This window comes from Sycon ciliatum, chromosome 8, assembly GCF_964019385.1.
Source record: "Sycon ciliatum chromosome 8, ocSycCili1.1, whole genome shotgun sequence".
Classification (NCBI taxonomy): Eukaryota; Metazoa; Porifera; class Calcarea; order Leucosolenida; family Sycettidae; genus Sycon; species Sycon ciliatum.
The window spans coordinates 20,228,498-20,248,206 of NC_088650.1; the positions used below are offsets into that span (position 1 = coordinate 20,228,498).

The 19,709-nt window shown below is 46.4% G+C and overlaps 1 protein-coding gene across 1 annotated transcript; it reads right to left on the reverse strand.

Annotated features, from left to right (window-relative positions):
* Positions 1–1,894: 1,894 nt before the first annotated feature.
* Positions 1,895–15,876, reverse strand: LOC135822276 (uncharacterized). Its single transcript, XM_065335007.1, has 4 exons — positions 15,328–15,876; positions 13,929–14,078; positions 11,728–11,878; positions 1,895–4,871 (listed from the first exon to the last, which is right to left on the reverse strand). The coding sequence occupies exons 1-4, from the start codon at positions 15,538–15,540 to the stop codon at positions 2,602–2,604; spliced, it is 2,784 nt and encodes a 927-aa protein (XP_065191079.1). The 5' UTR covers positions 15,541–15,876; the 3' UTR covers positions 1,895–2,601.
* Positions 15,877–19,709: the final 3,833 nt, after the last annotated feature.

Genomic DNA, 19,709 nt, shown 5'->3' on the forward strand with positions numbered 1-19,709 from the left:
ATTAGTCAATATATTAATGATATGAGTGCATGATTGAAGACTACAGTCACTTCGAGAATAATCAATGACACTCTTGTACTTTATTTTCATTATTACAATTGAAACTTTCTGAGGAACAAGTACTAGCATAACTTGAAGTCAATATGCAAGAGAAAAAGATTGAAAAGTTTGGCTTTTGGAGCCATCTGCAGGGACATGTACATTGAACATGTACGTACATGTAGACTACATGTATGATGATTAAAATGCACAATCATGTAGATCTACAACTACACAGTCTACAGTCATCTACTAGTACTAGTACAATCAGTCATGTACATTGTAGTTAACCACTCCAACTATTTTGAAGCAGAATAAAAATTAAAATCCCCCCGCCCCCTGCATCTTCTTGCATGCGTGCATTTATCCATCGCCATGGGTTCTGGTACTTCTGCATGGCAGGTACTTGAAATAGCTGTCAAAAGCCTAGAAAGTCGTTAGCTGGTATTCAAGCAGTGAATAATATTATTATGACCTTGGGGCACTAAAACTAAAAGCATGTCGCTATTCGCGAATTGTCGTTATTCAGATAGTCGTTGTATTTAAATGTATACAGTTAGATGGGACTTTGCTCTGGGCATGGAAATTCTGTCGTTATTCGCGAATTGTCGTATTATCCGCAGTCGTTACTAACGAAGTTGATTGTACATGATTGTACTTGTCAATATTGATCGGTTGACAGCATGTTACAAGGCGGAGGATGATTGTACTGTGTTGGAAACAGTCCTACATTGAATCAGACTACAACCATCATCGGTTGGCGGAGCCCCGGTCTTGTGACCATTCGAACGACGTATGGGGACGGGTCGCCGGTCTAGCCCCGGTTCGAGCCCTCGTTACAATAGGGAGTCACCTATTAATACTGGAAGTCTGGTGTCAGTTGTGTATTTCTTGCCGCTCGTTGTTGGATGTCAGTCTTGTGTAATTCCTCTCAATTGTTAATCATTTGGCTTGTAACTGATACCAGACGTCCAGTACAAATACATGCAAGGAATATAATAATAAAGAGGTTAAGATGCACGTTAGTTCTGACGTGAAGCGAAAGTTCAGCTCGCGTCATTTGGCGCGCGCGTCGAAAAACAACGCGAGTGACCTGCAGCTCACGTCGAAATTTGGACGTTTACGCCAAATTTGACGTGAAATTGCACATCATGTCGGAAATAACGTTCATCCTAACCTCTCTAATGACTCCCTGGTGTCTAGTAGTGTACAAGTAATAAGAGTCCGAACCGGGGCTAGACCCATACCGGCGGTTCAAATGGTCGCAAGACTCAGTACGGGGCTCTGCCAACCGATGATGGCTGTAGCCAGGAGCACTGTTTTCATGCTGAGAATCAGTCATGTACAGAAAGTCATAGCAGACTCGGGTTTGTTGCATCATGGCAGCCCATCATGCTGACCGAACAAAGCCAAAACATAACACAAAACTCTTATGAGCACATGGTCTAGATGCAGCTCCACTCGCTAACGACCTTCCCATTTGTTTTCTTGCAAACATACAATCACGTATGTACCAGATCCTCCCATCCCAACCCCCCCCCCCCCCACACGCACACACTGTCTCTCTCTCTCTCTCTCTCTCTCTCTCTCTCTCTCTCTCTCTCTCTCTCTCTCTCTCTCTCTCTCTCACACACACACACACACATCTTATGCCATATCGCCTTGTTCAGTTTGTAAGAGTAGCATGCAAGTATGCAAGTGAACTCAATACACCCACTGATTCTCTCCCATACCAACAATACTGGACACACACACATGCACACACACACACGCGCACACACACACACACACACACACACACACACACACACACACACACACACACACACACACAATAATTAACCTCGCACACCAGTGACCAAAGAAATCTAAAATGTACCGCACATTGATGTTTGCTAAATGCAAAATTTAATGCCAATTGTTGTAGGTTGTATCATTTTGACAGCAGAGAAGTACCAACAGAAAGAATTCCATGAAAATGTTCTATGATTATAGTGACCTGCAGTGCTCAGATGTGAATCGAAGCAACCAGGTACTGAAAATAGAAGGTAGCTCATCCATGAAGCATCAGAAGCTTCAAGCCACAATCACAGTAACCACAATGGTCAACTTTTAAAGTTGGGCTCAGCCCAAAATATGTAGGTCAGGTTAACTTGCTGGGCACTGTGAACATAAGCACTTATCAGTTTCTATTCAAGTATTGTGCGCATACATTATGTATGATATGATCTTAAAAAAAAATGCCCTGCTATAGTGAGGTCAACACGTTATGTCACTAGAGAGGCAGTAAAAATATTGTAGAATCTGGAGTGCCACAAGACATGCAATTTGGAGGTTCAACTGCATAGTAATCACTTTGTTCTAGAGATGTACACTCAGTATCTGGAACAAGGTAATACCAGATATTGTTTGGAAAGTAAAGAAAATGTTCACTGGATTTCTTCAGCATACAAAGTGGTCAGCATCAGTGTGTGTTTTGATCAGCCAGAGCAAGACTCATGAAATGACTAGTGAATTCCCGTCCACGGATCATTGCACCGATACTTCGGCAGCAAATGCTTTTCAGTCGTAAAGTTCGGTTTCTACAAGGAACTGGCAAGCCGAACGTGATTCACCTGCCAACAAGCGCAGCATAAGAACGTGTAGCTGCGACCCATTCAAAGGGAAATGCAGTGGTAGATAGCCAATAGCTCTGTTGAGTGCAGGAATGGCATGGCGTGTTTCACCCATGCCGACCCAGTAAAGGACGATAGCCAGCAGAGGTACATACAGTTGGCCACTTATGTAAGAGCCCCCGTACATCTCTTCCACCGCTGTGACTAATCTCACCAGCTGGATGTCGGCATGATGTAGGTCCTTGATCACACTCTTCTTCATTGCCGCTGGCATTTTCTTGCAAAAGCCATGAGCAGACCACGCATCAGCAACCGCGGTATCATCACCAGTATCAGCAACCGCGATATCATCACCAGTATCGACACTAGCTCTACTGTAGAGATTAAAGTTTGTCCTGCACACCACGTTTAGCAGGTGAGTGAGACGCTCGCCAAATCGCTCATTGTGGAGTGCCCGCCTGATGACTTCAGCCTTGCACCGACTGAACACTATCAGTTTCATGCAATCCTCTATCCACTTCAGGAGGTCATTGCCTACTAGTTCTGCAGCCGGCAATGCGGGGTCAGTGCCAACAGAGTTGCTCAGGAAACGTGTCACGGTGCTGAAGGCAAACGCATAGGTATAGGTAGAGCAGCTAGTAGCGTGTTCAGAACCATCGTGAGCATTTTCCTTCACTTTCAGTTGTATCAAGTAAGGTAGAGCAATGGCAAGTAACTCCACCACGATGTCCCGTGGCAGGGTGCAAAAGACGGCTATAGCCACAGTCCACCACTTTTCTTCTTTACTCCCACACTTGCGTTCAGCGATGAGCTTCAACATTCTTTTTTCATTTTCACTGTCAAATAAATCAACAGACACAGCACTGGGAGTTGTCACCTTGAGATGAGTCAAGTCAGTGACCACATCTTCACTTAAATACTTCAACATGAACTTGTGGTGCCAAAGGTGGCCTAGCAGTTCCTTCAAAACATGTGCACAGGAAAGCCGTGATTCTTCCGAGGGCATCAGGGAAAGCAGAACAGTTGCATCCAGGCTGGGTGTAGCCAGGTAATAACCACAGTACCGAGCCATACGCAGCACTGATGTTGGGTTGACTTGTAGAATGTGAGGGAATACGTTGATTTCCAGATGTACGATACTTTGACATGACGCAGTGTTCCAGCAGAGAAGGCTAAGACAGCAACGGAGATACTCATCGGCCTGGGCGCTGCCATATAACTCGGACAGAACCAACTTACGGACGGCACGATGAAGACAAAACTCATATGCCACGTCATGTCGAGCGACTCCAAGCGACCTGCTGCTGTGTCTCAGTGGGCTCACAAACCCAACCAGCGATAATGAGCGCAGCTCGCACAGGAGTCCAGCAAGCACATGGGAAGCACCATGCAGATCTAGCGTTTCCTTGCGCCCTGCACAACCTGCGCTGCTTGCTTGATTTTGACATTTCCCTGACAGGACATTGTGAAGCTCACCGGGCATTGGTGCACATATCTCATCCCTACAAAACAAAGTAGAAGAAATCCGATCGGGATTCAAGAACGCACACAGGCATAGTAGCTGCTTCGCAGCTTGCGACAACCGCTGCGAGCTCATCCGCCAAATGTCCTGTTCGGAGCTTGTTTCGCAATTCCCAGTCTTTTGACTTCTACCATCAACTTGAGAACTGACTGGTGTTGGTATTGACGCGGCTTCATCAGATGCTGGCAATGCGAGGCAAGAAATAAGCAGTGGCATTCCATTGGCGTTTTCAGATTCGGCAAACAGCTCAGAAAATAGTCTAAAGATGCACTTGCAGTTCATTCCACTCCTCTCCACTGCTGCTCGATGCGTGCAACAGCGCCGCTGTGATCGATCCGACTGGACTTGAGTCGCAAATGCCATGGACTCTGCGTTTCGCAGCGGTGCAGCCAAGCAATGTGTGCAGCACTGCCACTGGGCCTGTAACATGTTGCAGCCGGAGCGGCAGGTTTGGTAGAGCTGACACCACAGCTCCTGGCCAGTGGACACCAGTGCGCAGTGAGCACACAGAGATCGATTGAGTCTGGCCAACATCCAGGCAGACTGGACACCCGTGAGTGGCAGGACTTCAATATGACGGCTGATATGTCTAGACAGACAAGCAGGAAGATTGGAGCACTGACTGATGATCAACAAATGATGTTGAAAATTGGCGTTTGGCAGCAGTACTTTCCACATTGCTGACAACGAGAAATCTATGGAGAAGAGAAAGAGTAACAAACGACAAACACAAGATACAGAAAATTTAACAATCGTGCTGAATCGACCTCACTTGTTCCCCATCATTCATTCGTGGCACAACTGATACAGACTTTGTTCCAGTGTTGATTCAGCTAGTTCTGTTCATTGTGATTCAAATATTATTGTTATTATCACCTCAGTGCCTTCTTAAATCTACTAGACTGATGAAGTCTGTCTCGTTGTCCAGGAGACAACCAATCAGTGGCGTTCCTGCCAAGGGCCTTATCAGAGTTTAAAGCCCGATCAATCGTAATTCTACTACTCTTTGATGACGCGTCGAGGGCCTTGGATTAGTTTAAAGCCCGCTGAACATACTCTAGACAGGTGCGTACAACTCCCTGTACGCATTATGGTGCGGTGCATATAATGAACTCTGCATAAAATGTACGGTGTACTACAAAAAAGCTACGCATTTCAGAAGCGTGTACGGTTTTTGCCTCCCGTTCTCTGCCATCCGTACGATTTTCCTTTTTCAACAGCTGGCGGAACCCTATAAAACCGAAGATCAAAGTCATTATACCGGTAGGTATCGAAAAGGGGCTCTTGAGGCCCCTAAATAGCTCCACAAGCTAAGAATAAGAACGAAGCTCGCAATAAGAGCACAGCATTTCATTCGCTTTTATTCTCCTTTTTAGTAATCCTCAGCGGTGCGGAGTTGCCTCACCAATTCTCTCTGCACACAAACTACACAACTACCCAATATAAGAGTACACACGCATAATGCAATTGAGATAATGCATGTAACCTCGTTCTAAAATAGTTAGTGCAAGGCAGGGAGGGCCTTATGGCTTGTTCGTGCCCTTCAGGTTAGCCATAAGGCCCTCCCTGCCAAAGTTCAGGGCTGGTATTTGGGATCACAAAACGGGAACACGTCAGAGGCCATCTTGAATCACGCTACGTCATCGCCGCGAGGTCGCGACTGCGCAAAAGTGTACTTGCCAGTACAGATCTTTGACCTAGCTGCAAGAGCAAGTGCTATTTTGTAGTTTTTATTTTTTGGTGGTGCTTGAACTAGTTCGAACTACTTCCCTTCGACTTTCTTTGACAGAGCGGGTGCTGTTAGGGTTTCCTGTGGTCAGTTTGTATCCACCACCGGTCTTGTATGTCAGTGCTTATACAAGGAGGTGTTCAGTAGTTATTTTCAGTCCGCACCATGGATCGCATCCAGGGTAGGAAATCGCACTCTGACCGGCTTGATTATCCCGAGTCGAGAAAGAAGCGAACTAGTGGCCAGTTCGGCTCAGTATCATGGCCAGCTGGACGTAGATCAGATCGCCCCGAGGTCGAACAAACCGACAGTAGTCCTGAAATCCTTACCCGTCGCAGAAACATTGACGATGTGGTGGAGCGCGGTGTTCAAGAACAAGGAACCATGGTAATAATTGGATTCGCTCCAGAAAAATTATTCTCGTGGTTCCCGGTTCCTTTCCCAATATTTCCTATGGTCTGGAATACGTGCATCACGCTGAAGCCTAGATGAATAAGATTGTAAGTCAGTCTTCTCTCTAGCTCAAGATTTTGCGAACATGGTATCAGTGAACAATAAAAGCAAAGGACACAGTGCAACGAATGGAAAATGCACGTCTCCAGTCCTTCTTTTCCTTGCCGTGCGCACTGCACTGTCACAGTCTGCAGTTCTGACTGGTGTCTTCCGTTTGTGAAAGAACCAGCGCAAGTCGCGTGGCGCGGCGTCCTTCAAAACGACACAAGTGAGCTCCACATCAGCCGATTTTGACAATCGATGGCTCAAAATTTTCAGTAGAAGATGCTCCATACTTTCACCGAAGCGAATTTCGCCAAAACGATCCTAGAGGTGGGACACGTTTACCGAGTTTGAGGGTGTTATTTGAAGTCTAAATTGCGAAAATCAAAAAATCCTTCGGTGAATCCCTTTGCCCACATCTGAACTCGGTGCCTGCAAAATCTCAGCCTGCTAGAGAGAACTGTGGCTCACTTGCGTGGATTTGAACAGGCCAGAGTCGACGCGAAGTACGGCAAGATTCCCTGTACACAGCATGGTGTGACACATGTCACGTGAACCAAGATGGCGCCCACGTGTTTCTGTACAAGTACTAGCCCTGAAGTTGATAATAGGCGGGTAAGCAGCTAGCAGCTTTCAGCCAAACTAAACCAAAGTTATATACTAAAGAGAATGAATGGCGCAGATATCACTATGCAACATTATATATATTGGTATTGTACATTGACAACATCTCCTGGCACCTCCTGGTACCTCTAAAGATGGGTAATATTATTCAGTTGCGATGAAGGGTGTGAGCCAAACAAGGCAGCACAGAATTTGCAGAGAGGGAGGATAGAGATAAATATACGAAGATAAAAATCAGGCTTGAAAGCCTTGTACACTATCACGTGGGCTAACTATGTCTATGCGGGAGAGCTGGTTGATAAACACATGGATAGCAGTGCAAGACTTAACAAACATGAAGGCAGACCAAAGCATGCAGGACCCAGATAAGATTGGAGATTTTAGGTAGATAGGCATTGAGGCACGAGGGAGAACTAATGCACTACGGGTGGTCCTATGCTCTGAAAATCGGTAGTAAAGGATGAGATCCTGGGGGAAATGACCTGACACCTTATTTGGAGTTGAGGTGTATTGCTATTGTTGCTTCCAGAATCAATTTTCTCGTTATAACCATCAGTGAATATCAAGGTACTAAAGCCTCAAAGGTTCAAGGGTTCAACTTGAGTAACAGGAACGCGCCCAAATAGGCTGTAAGTTGTAGCGTGCGATTGGGAACAGGGGCCGAATGCTGCATTGCAGCCTTGTCGGACCAAAACCAGTCGACACAGCGTCCAAAAAGACTACAACATATGGGCTAATTGCGGTCATCCGTGCTTTTATAAGAACGAAATGGCGCTTTTAATGATATTTTGCATATAAATCCCTATCTAGTAGGGCGCAGTCACCCAGTTTCGGTGGAAGTGGTGAGTTAGATTGGGAATAAAAGAGGAAGGGAGCGTCTCAGCTTCTTCAGACCAGGTGACAGGTGTACGCATGAGCTCGTGACCGCTTACTCAATCACGTTCGATTAGGAATAGGGGCCGAATGCTGCATTGCAGCCTTTTTGGACCAAAACCAGTCGACACAGCGTCCAAAAGACTACAACATATGGGCCAATCGCGGTCATCCGTGCTTTTATAAGAACGAAATGGCGCTTTAATGATATTTTGATTATAAATCCCTAGGGGTGAAAGTTGGCACTGAGATCCCGAGTTCGAGTACTCTGATTTTCTCCGATCGAATATTCGAGTATTCGAGTATTCTTCATCTCCTAAAAATTGCACACCAAGGGCCTTAAAATCACATGATACAACCCTGATTGAACCGAGTGGCAGTCATTTTTCTCGGGTATAGTGGTTGGTGGGTCATTTGGGCTCTCTCTACTCGTGAACAAATGTTCACCACACAGTCTGCACGTCAATATCTGCCGACTGCTGCTCTGAAACTGCAGATTTCTGTGGTAAATGCATGTACCATGTATGAACGAGTACTCTGATTTATTCCGAGTACGATTATTTTTGAAAAAACCGAGCGAGTACTCGAGTATTCGGTATAATTGTTTCACCCCTATAAATCCCTATCTACTAGGGCGCAGTCGCCCAGTTTCGGTGGAAATGGCGAATTCGATTGGGAATAAAGGAGGAAGGGAGCGTCTCAGCTTCTTCGGACCAAGACCATTCGACTCAGCACCCCGAAGATTACTGTTGAAAATTTGATTTTAGGGTGCACTTCCCCTTTGCAGGGGAAGTATGGTCTAGAATCAAAATTTCACTACTCGTAGTCTGCAGGGTGCTGAGTCGAATAGTCTTGGTCCGAGGAAGCTGAGACGCTCCTTTCCTTCGAATCTTTATTCCCAATCGAACTCTCCACTCCACCAAAACTGGGTGACTGCGCCCTACTAGATGGGAATTTGTATGCAGAATGTCACTGAAAGCGCCATTTCATTCTTACGCTGGGTCAATTGGTTTTGGCCCGAGAAGGCTGCCATGCAGCGTTCGACCCTTCTCCCCAATCGAACACGGTTGAGTAAGAACTAAGAAGTCATGTGCTGATGCGTACACCAGTCACCTGGTCACCATGCCTGCAGGCTACAACTTACAGCCTATTTTGTGTGCGTTCCTGTCACTCGAGTTGAGCCTTGGTGTGGAAGTTGTAGCCTGCAGGCACGGTGATCAGCTGACTGGTGTACGCATCAGCACGTCACTGCTTACTCAACCGTGATCGATTGGGAATAAGGGCCGGACGCTGCATTGCAGCCTTCTCGGACCAAAACCAGTCGACTAAGCGTCCGAAAGACTACAACATTTGGACCAATCTCGTTCATCAGTGCTTTTATAAGAACAAAATAGCGCTTTCATCGACATTTTGCATACAAATCCCCATCTAGTACCCAGTTTCAGGGGAAGTGGCAAGTTCGATTGGGAATAAAGGAGGAAGGGAGTGCCTCAGCTTCCTCGGACCAAGAGCATTCTATAGCAGCTACTGCACTTATAGGCTATAGCGGCTACTGCACGTATATGCTATAGCATCTACTGCACTTATAGGCTATAGCAGCACCTGAATGTTAACTGTAGCACTATTCCTGAATTTAGCCTTAGTTTCGTATAATTCAATGGCTGGCTTAAGATCCGCATTACCCACCGGTGATTAGAACAAGAAAAACAATTTTCAAAGCGAACAACACACCTAAACGCGAAACAAGTTATCATGTTGCATGGTGTTGTCGTGGACAGCCATACAAGATCAAGAGCTCGCAAAGTGTTTAATGTCGTACAAGCTCATCCGGTGACTAGTGTGAAAATAGGTGATCTGAACATAAAATGGGGATTGAGGTGAGGAGGTGAAAGCTATAGGAGGAAATCTGGTGCACCGTGCATATGCATGTACCAGGCAAAGATACTGTGAGCTGGAAGCTGGGAGCCAGGAGCCAAGTAGCATCAGTTCTTAAAAAAATTGATCCCGGCACAATCAAGTGGGAGGCAGGTTCCATGGTTACGAGCACTTTCCCCGGGACTTTGAGAACAAAATTGCAAAAGATAAAATTTGTTCTCAGCGAGGCAAAGAGTGAACAACTTTGAAGTATTATAACAAGGCACTGCTCTCCTCATCACTCCCTACTAAGTGCTGCAAGACATGTTTTTATCATTTAGCAGAAGATTGCCCAAACCGATAATCAACGTTCCCTCAAAAGAAGGTCGACGACCTCTTGTCTAAGAGTCATCATGAAAACATATACTATAAGACATGTTTATATAACGAGGAAGTAACTCTAACGCTTTTCTTCGTTATAATGAGATCTGTTTAGGCCGTGTGGCTTCATATATGTCGTGTGTGGATATGGCGGAATACTGCAAGATCGTTAGCATATCTTCTCATTAACCTATGAATTTTGGACAATCGTTAAATTTGCGACTCGTTATAATACCATGTCTTACAGTCATGAAGTTGGTTGCTCCAACGAGGAGCCATGTCTTACAGTACCGGAAAATCCCGTCAGAGTGCCCAGTCTCTCCCATGCGCCCCTCCCTGACTTCTTGTCAGGGAAATGAAAATCCTCGTATGACTCTGTGAAGTGTGATGCCGTACCGCACTGCAGACGCTTGCTCGACCCGGTCGGAAACGTACGCAACAGTCCACACCCTCTTGACCAGGGATCGCACAAACCCTCGGTTTTGATGGGTCTGTACGACTTCCTGCTCATGACCTTCGGTCTGTGTACGAGACACACGCACAGTTATCGAAGGTTGAGTACTTTTTCATGTACAGTTGAACATCGATTATCCGACCACCTCTGGGCAGACAACTGTCAGGCGGTGTTCAGATAAGGCTAATGTTCTGGATAAGAAAAAACTGTCACTCACACACTTTCAGTGGTTATTACTAGCCGCACGACCTTTTTTACTTTTTTACTTTTCAAAATTTTCGTATTTTTTGAATGGCTCACTACATGCACAGTGCGTACTCTACGGCACGTGCGCCCAAAAAAACTGTTACGGATAATCGAATGGTCGGATAGTCGATGTGCGGATAATCGATGTTCAACTGTAGTACCGAATGCGGCAAGTAGGACTCGCCCTTCCGTCCCTCCCCACCCGGACCTACTCGAAGGGTGGCGGAGGTAGGGGTGCTCTGGTGAGATTTTTTAAGGTACTTGAAGTGTTATTACATGGTGCGACAGAGCTCTCGGCCATTGAAGAAAATGTTGAGTCACCTCCACCATTACACTGCACTCTTAGCCTGTACTGTACTTGAAGCGATTATTATGTTAAAAAAGGTACAAGTTACTGGTTTTTGCAGGTTTGCCATGTTACCTGTTTTCTGCTTGCTTGCTCCATGTGTGGTTTTTGCACCTGCCCTCACTGGTGCTGCATTTCCCGCTCCCCCCCCCCCCCCCCTCTCCCCAATACATTCCTATGCAATTGCAGCGCAGGGATTGACAACGGAAGTTCCCTCCGCTCCTAGTGCCCAAAAAGCACTCTTTGACCAGGAACAATTACTTCAATCTGCAAACAACGTGTCGCTTCCCTTGTGGAATAATACCCGAAACACGGAGCAATGAGGCCAAATCTGATACTATAATATCATGGAAGTTGACAGCACACGCATGCACGCACGCTAGCACACTCGAAACCACACACGCGCACGTGCGCGAGCACGCACACACACGCATACACCAATACACACACGCATGCACACACACACACACACACACACACACACAAACACACACACACACACACATGCACACACCAATACAAGCACCAATATACTCAAGCCAGCCTTACCAGACAGCCTCATACTGTTCTCATCTTGCACATTGTCCACTATGAACAGCGTACCAGCAGTAGGGTGCAGTGCAGCCAGAACTTGAGACCAGTGCCTGTCACTTGCTATGTCAGAAGTGCTACGCAGAAGATGTGATGCACCAGCAGAGATCTGAAAACATATCAGAGAAAATTACCGTAATACAGCTAGGCTTGGTTGCAGGTGCAATGTACAGTGACATTGCTAACTCAACGCAGCCCTGGTACAACAAATCCTGTCAGGGAAATGATGGGGAGAATTACTGAGTACTTGGGGTACTTGTAGGCCAGGTTTGTCTCACGAGCCTCGCACACGACTCATCTATGCATCCACTATGTCAAATGACTCATACTTTTTTTAGATGACTGCTATGACTATTGTGGCTGGTGTTACATGCAAGTACATAGAGCACAACGTATGTATGCAATTAAGGTATTGGTAGAATTGTCCACAGCTTGACTAGTTGAATCTTGACAGCCACTATAGAGGTAGATTTACTCCAGACACAACACATGTATGCAGACCTTCGTGTAAGAAAAATCCAGGAGAGTGAACAATCACTCTCCCTATCCTCTCAAGGAGAGTGGTGGGAGAGCAGTCCCCCCCCCCCCCCCCCAAATTGCTCGCCTTATCTATCCAAGGCGAGCACAATACGGGGTTTTTTGAACATCTTGCCATACTCCAATCGGATTCAATACCCAATAGCTGCCAAATTCGTTCTGGAAAATCGCCGTACGCACTACAAATGGAAGCTGTTCGGACCACAACTTTAGTTTCCCTTCATCAATTTCAACAATGAATCTCAAGCATTCTGGAAAGCTATTGGCAAGAGGAACACACCAGTGGGATTTTCACCAGCTGGAGTGTTACTGCAATGGCACTATAGCCTAGGGAGCTGGGAAGACACGAGCAACGGAAAATTGAGACAATTCGCTAAGATCCATGTTTTTTTTTGTAGTATTCATCGTAGAGTGCTAGCACTCCGTTTCTTTTGTAGCTAACCGCTAAAGACCTGTGCCTGACGTCACACAGGTATAGTATGCATGCCCGGATCCGGGGATATCCGCGGACTGTCACGCAACAGAGGGAAATCCTTTATGTCAAAATTATGATTGCCACCCTAGTGCGGAAGTGAAAATTTGCAACGGGACGTAAAATACCTCGCGAGTGCCGCGACTCCACCTCGGATCGACTTCAGATTTGTGGGAGCCGACAGCTGAGAACTTTCTAATGCGAATAGACCTTTCCATTACTCAATTCCGTTCAGGGAAAGCCGAGTTACGAGATATTTGAGTGTTTGCAGAATGGACTTCATAGTGATGCGGACGCGCTCGAAATTCTCAAGGAGCGCGACGAAAAGTGCGCCCAAAATGAAAATAAGGAGAGCGAAGGCGCGCAAGAGCGATTGCTCTCCTTTTACCAGATGGTCTGGTATGTATGTATACATGTGCTATGAGGGGCTGTTCCTTCTGGAGACCACCTGAGCAGGATGATTAGTGCAGAAGGTCTGTTTTACCAAAGTCTGTCGTAACAGTGCCGCACTGCTAATTGTGCACAGGTGCACACCAGGTTTGCTTATTATCCGAGTTTGTACTCATTGCTTTATTGACTATTTTATGTGGTTACAAGTACTTAGACAAAGTGTCTGAGGTCCTTGCTGCAAATAGTGCTCAATACCTAACAAGGGCAGAGCGTACTACACAAGGCAGAACAAATACTTAGAGTCAAACCTCTTTAGGACGAACACCAAGAGACCAATGATATTTGTTTGCAATAACGGGAGTTCTTCTTATCCGTATGGTATACCCAGTGAATACACAGTGATTTATCCAATGGAGTTACGAATACTAGTTCTTCTTAAACAAACATTTGTCTTATCAGTGTTCTTCCTAACGAGGTTTCACTGTGTACTTCAGTAACTCAACAGTACTGAGTACTAGTAAGTGTAATAGCACCAACAATGACCCGAACAGTATTATTATATTGAGCCTGGGATGAAAGATCCCGCAAAAATGATCTATCTGGAATATGAATACACTGTACCTGGAGGGGTTTTTCACTACATGCTGGAGAGTCATTGTATTGAAGCTCCACTGTATCAAACACATTTGTCGTAAGAGGACTTAACATGATCACATCAATTAAACGACAAACAAGATATAATACCCTGCACCAATCTTACGATCAATTCCCGGATTGAAGACTGAAGAGTACAGGCACTGGCCGCATTGATTCTCAGCACACCTCGCGCATAATGACCCCGTCCTTGAGCCTGCCTGGAAAATGTGTCTGTGATGCTGGACTTGCCAACGCCTGATAAGCCACTGAGAACCTGCAGTTACGGTGCGAGCAAAGGGAACACACAAGTTTTCACACTAAACCTCACCTAAACATACACAGGTCTTACTTGCCTGGTTTTGATACATTGTGCGGATGTGTCTGTATGTGTGTTTGTGTGTGGGGGGGGGGGGGGGTGGCAATATGCTACTCCGGGCATACTGAAGTATGTAAGGATCGTGAGTTGTTCACACGACTCCCCAACTGCATATCAGCCTTGCAAATGCAGAAATGCGCTTGCAAAGTTGTGTGACATCGCTTTGCTGACAAAACAAAATCACCGGCACTTCAAAGCCTGATCTGTGTGCAGTAGAGCAGTGCGTTGAACTCTTTGTTTGGTCAGACTTTGTTCAGTCCAACACGGGGGGGGGGGGGGGGGGGGGAGGCATCTATACTCTTGCAGACACAACAGTTACATGCTGTGCAGTGCTGGCCTATCAGGAAAAGGACATTAAATTTTAGTGATTCGACAATAACCCGACGAAGGATTGTACAGCAGCAGATATGTGTTTTGCCACTTCCGCGGTAAAGTAGGCTACTATGGCTACCCGCCTGAGAGTGCTTACAAAGGAAAAGCCGGCCGGTAAAAGTCAGAACGGCGCAGCCATGAGGGCATGCAGTCCCAGCTTGAAATGTGCATGATTATACTCGTATACTCTGCACCAAACAATCACTCTAAATGAAAGCATGCACTGAGTGACGTGCACAAATAATTGTCAATATGTATATAATACAACCCAACAGTACGCTTGTACGTGAAATATAAACCGACATACAAACTGAGGCGAAGCCGAGGTTTGTATGATGGTTTATATTTCACGTACAAGCGTACTAGTGGGATGTATTATACTTATGCTGACCTTTATACAAACTGACAGTTACTTCTTCCTGTTTCTATGGTGGCGGTCTATATGGGGTTTGTATGGGGTTTGTATGAGGTTATATGCCCAGTATGAGCCGCCAGCATGATGGGCAAGTTGACTGGAAGTTTGTATGAAAGGTCAGCATAATCATGATAATGCAAAGTACAACCCGCACGTGTTGGCTTATATGCTTGCCTGATGCCTTGAAACATTGATTTTGTGACATTCATTACAATCGCACAGCATCGCCACATGAGGAAGATTGCCGCGATCGCCCATATCAATAATATTCTGGTTGGCATCCAAGGGCAGCGTGTCCCATTTTAGGAGCCTTGAAAATCATTCGACTTGTACAAGTAGCAGAGACAGGTTGTCACATACCACAGCTACGCTGGAGTTTCCATGCTTGGAAGCCAAACCACCAAGGCGGGATCTGGTAGGTACCGAGTCGTGGCCACGCACGTGTCGCTCTCCTCGCCTCCTTCGCACGCGTCCGCGAATGTCCTCCGCAGTGCCGAACGCAGTGTGCAACTGACCGAGGTAGTCGGCACGAATCTCCTCTAACAGCAACGGACTTTCGTCCGTGTGCTCCATCGCGGAGAACTGTAGGCTAGGGTTGTAGGTAGACCTGACTCAACTCGCAACTTACGGCATGAGAGCCGTACTCGGAGTACGCGCTGTCGTCTGATTACTGTATCTGGTCCTGCTTGGTGATGGAGAAGAGGAGACAAGGCCGCGAATATCCCACTCGCTCCAAGAAGAATTCAATTGTAGTATCTTCGGACGAAGTCAGTCGTATTTGAACCAGGGAGTCACAGAGCAAAATAATGATCTACATTGTACATTTACGTAGATCTACCTACGTATCGAGGCTGCAAGTGCAACTCGAAGACACCGCTAGCTAGCTGCAAGCCGACACCAGCCCAGGACACGCACGATATCCAGAGGTGAACATGTGAAAATGATTATGCTTACCGGTATATGGTATGGTCTACCGGATACAATCATTGTAGAATCTAGACGTAATACCAGGGAGTCGTATAGGGTCTATACGACTCCCTGGTAATACTATAGTAGATGTACATGACTGACTCTGTAGATCTACCTGTCCCAAGTAACCAGCTACATGTGCGAACGCGGAAAGTCGGAAACCACTTACGCCACGACCACTTCGCACTTGCTACATGTAGGGCCGGCGTCTGGCGAACAGACACAACAAACAGTCGATCACGGTCATAGCACCAAGCGTGTGATGATGTTCCCTCATTTAAAATTATTTTTATCGCCGCGCCATGAATACGTCGTTGTGCAATGATAAGGGCCTGGTCAGACTGCGGCAAATTTTGGTTGCCTGACGAAAACAGAACAGCGTCCAGAATTTGAATCGCGATCACACTACACATGTTGGGAGAGTGAAAATTCAAACTTCATTTCGAGCGTCAAGTGGTAATCTCCACGAACAACGTCAAATTCCTTCACCTTGGGGATCGCCAACACCTTCAGTGCAATCCTTGCAACCATCCTTATGAGTTTTGTTGTTCTCCGTGGCCAATTAGCTCCTCGATATCGAGATGAAAAAATCAGTGATTATCAGCGTCAATGGCGTATCAGCGTCAAATCCTGTTTGGAGCGGAAAAGCGTGGTCCGTTCTTGCTTTTTTTTTGGAGCGTCAACTCTCGCTTTTGCCGCTCTGGCGGCAAGTTACTATGGAGATTCGGATTATAATCCTAGGATTATTTCGATTTTGCCGCAGTCTGACCAGGCCCTTAGAGAGGTTTTGCAGAGCGAACGTTCGCAATGATTTTCGCGTTCCGGGTTGCGAAAACTATTGCGAACGTTCGCGCGAAATTTGTGTTTTGCATGTTTTTCGCTCCCAGGAATTTTCGCGTGCACTCGCTTGTTTGAGAAGTGGTCTTCATCGGATTATTTTGTTGTTGCGAGTGACGGCACCCTGAGTCATGGCCTGAGACGAGAGCTCTTTGACTACCTTGTGGCTTGTCCATGGCCAGAGACTCACAGACAAACGGGTTGGCTTGTGCCGTAATCTGGCGCATCAACACCTGAAATTCAAAAAGGCATCGTTGATGTAACCGACTCTGAGCAGTGAGAAGACGAGCAGGAAGGAGATCGGGGATGGTTCCGGAGATGAAGCAACACGGGCTGCCACAAGTATAGGAAAGCTAGCACCCGCGGACCAAGCCCGGCAAGAGTAGAGATCAAGCACAAACATGAGGATTGAGGGTGGCTCACCGCGCACGAACAGTCCACAAAGAGCGAAAATTACTGCGAACGTTTGCATGTTTCTCGCTCCAAGAAAATTTCGTGTGCACTCGCTTGTTGTTGAGAAGTGTTCTCCATCCGATTATTTGTTTGTTGCGAGTGGCGGCACGCGCACCGGGTACCCTGAGTCACGGCCTGAGACGAGAGCTCTTTGACTACGTTGTCCATGGCCGGAGACCCACAGACAAACGGGCCGGGTTGGCTTGTGCCGTAATCTTGCGCATCAACACCTGAGATTCAAAAAGGCATCATTGATGGATGTAACCGATTCTGAGCAGTGAGAAGACGAGCAAGCAGGAGATCGGAGATGTAATGGTTCTGGAGATGAAACAAGGGCTGCCAAAAGTATCGGAAAGCTAGCACTCGCGGACCAAGCCAAGAGTAGAGATCCAGCACAAACATGAAGATTGAGGGTCGCTCACCACCGTGCACCAGGCTGACCAGCGGTCCACAAAGAGCGAAAATTACTGCGAAAGTTTGTTTCGCGTTTCCTGCAACTTTCGCGTTCAAAACTGCGAACGTTCGCACGAAGTTTCGCTTTTCGTGACGTCAAACGAAAATTCGCGCGAACGATCGCTCTGCAAAACCTCTCTATAATGTGTGTGTGTGTGTGTGTGTGTGTGTGTGTATGCACGCGCGCGCGCGTATGTGTGTGTGTGTGTGTGTGTGTGTGTGTATGTGTGTGTGTTGAGTAACGGAACACGGAAGTAACATACCGGTAGTTAGTTCAGACGTCCAGACTAAACTACTGTAGTAATGATTGGTGCGTCATGGCATGCTTCCTGCCGCTCCATAAAATATTTGCAGCACACGGAAGACTCTATGAGCAAGGGGATTCTTGCAGTTCTGCTCTCTGCCTGGGATGATGGCAGGTGTTTGAAACCTGCGCGGCAAAGCAATCCCAAAGTCTGGTACTTGTCATTAGCTTTGGACGACTCGACGGGAGACGGCATGTAGATCTGCAGAAGGGACTAGACTGTCGTGGAAGGTAAGCTAGTCAACCATGGTAGTATCCCTGGCGAGCATAGGCGTGCGCTGCTCTACCGAAATGTTCCCCAACTTTTAGTCTTAGTCTAAACCGGCAAACAACGTCATTACTGATGGTAGATGTATCCGTTTTGCTGCGCATTATTGCGAATGCCACCAGCACACATGTACAACTGCGTTCCACAACACGGAGTATGGCAAAGTTAGGAAGGCTTGACTTGGCTATCCTCTTTCATTTCGGTTTGTTTATTTCGGTTTGTTTGCCGGTGCTCATCCTCGCTCCGAACAAGCCTCAGATGTAAAAAAAATGCATGAAAGAACCCCTGCGATCTTCCCTCCTCCCAGCCAACCTCATCCAGGCAGCGTGCAGGCCAGAAGCACTTGAGTTTTCTTATCAGAATGTGAGTTGAGACTGCGGGAATGTACTTAATGTCGAATCGGGATTAGCATTGGATTGGTCTGATTTCACGTACGCCCACAAACATATCGAGCACCAAGGCTTTGCTCCAGGATTGTCATCGCACATGTGTTTCAATGCAGTGTCAATGACACCACAGCGCAAGCACAAGCACGTTCACCATGGTCCACAGTTCATTGGCTTGAGGTGGAGAGTCATGTTACGAAGCTCTCTCAGGGTATCCACTTTTCCACGAGTAGAAATTTGAACCGGAAGAATCCGAGCTATCCTAACAAGATCATTAGGTGGATTGCTCAGATTCAAACCCGTTGAACCCTGACCTAGTCCTGACAAATGGAACATTCAGATCTGTCCAATCCGTTGAATCTAGATGGGGATTCGAGAGTTATTATCATACACCGTCCGAGTAAAGAGGCGTGAACTTGATATTAACCAAAGATCTCTAAACCTTGAATTTTCCAAAATGTGCTTCTGGCAAACCTTTTCCTAGCCATGACTGTCATGATTTGTGTTCAGACAAGTGAACCATGAAGGAAGTCAATTTCCTGCCAGGTCAAGTCTTACATCACCCAATGCTTTGTGTATCGCCCCCGAAACCCACTTCCAATTTCATAGTCGGGCTTCGAGCTTTTTTAATTCAAACTTTCAAAATGTATGACCTTGACTAGGTTTTCAAAGTCCCGGTGGACAGTAGTAATTAGCTCATTACATGCACACTTGTTGGGTGCAGGTACAGTTGTGCAACTCATGAATAAGTTTGCCGCGACCCTTCGCTTGTAGACTCCATAGCCTGGTGTTTACAGACTGGGGGCCGCACAGTGCCCAGGGCAACATTAACCTATTTGGTTGGATTTCATTGAGCCGTACTGTAGCTCATGACGTGATGAATACCATGAGTTATGCCAATTAAATTGAATTAATATATCCTCGCAGAGTTAGCTATGGCTGCAGAACCCTTGTCCTCTACGTAGAAGTACGTATCGTTATATGTGTGTGACGTTACTACACTGCAGTTGCCATGGGTGAATGAGCAGTTTGCTAATCTGCTAAAACTGTGCAAGTGATAGCCAGATGTGCA

What these genes read in the sequence shown, in the direction of transcription:
- LOC135822276 (XM_065335007.1), bottom strand. Translation starts at nt 15,540, where the DNA reads ATGGAGCACACGGACGAAAGTCCGTTGCTGTTAGAGGAGATTCGTGCC. An exon ending in CTTCAATCCGGGAATTGATC is followed by an intron (nt 11,879 to 13,928) that starts GTAAGATTGGTG and finishes ATATGTTTTCAG; the next exon opens with ATCTCTGCTGGTGCATCACA. An exon ending in GAACAGTATGAGGCTGTCTG is followed by an intron (nt 4,872 to 11,727) that starts GTAAGGCTGGCT and finishes TCTTCTCCATAG; the next exon opens with ATTTCTCGTTGTCAGCAATG.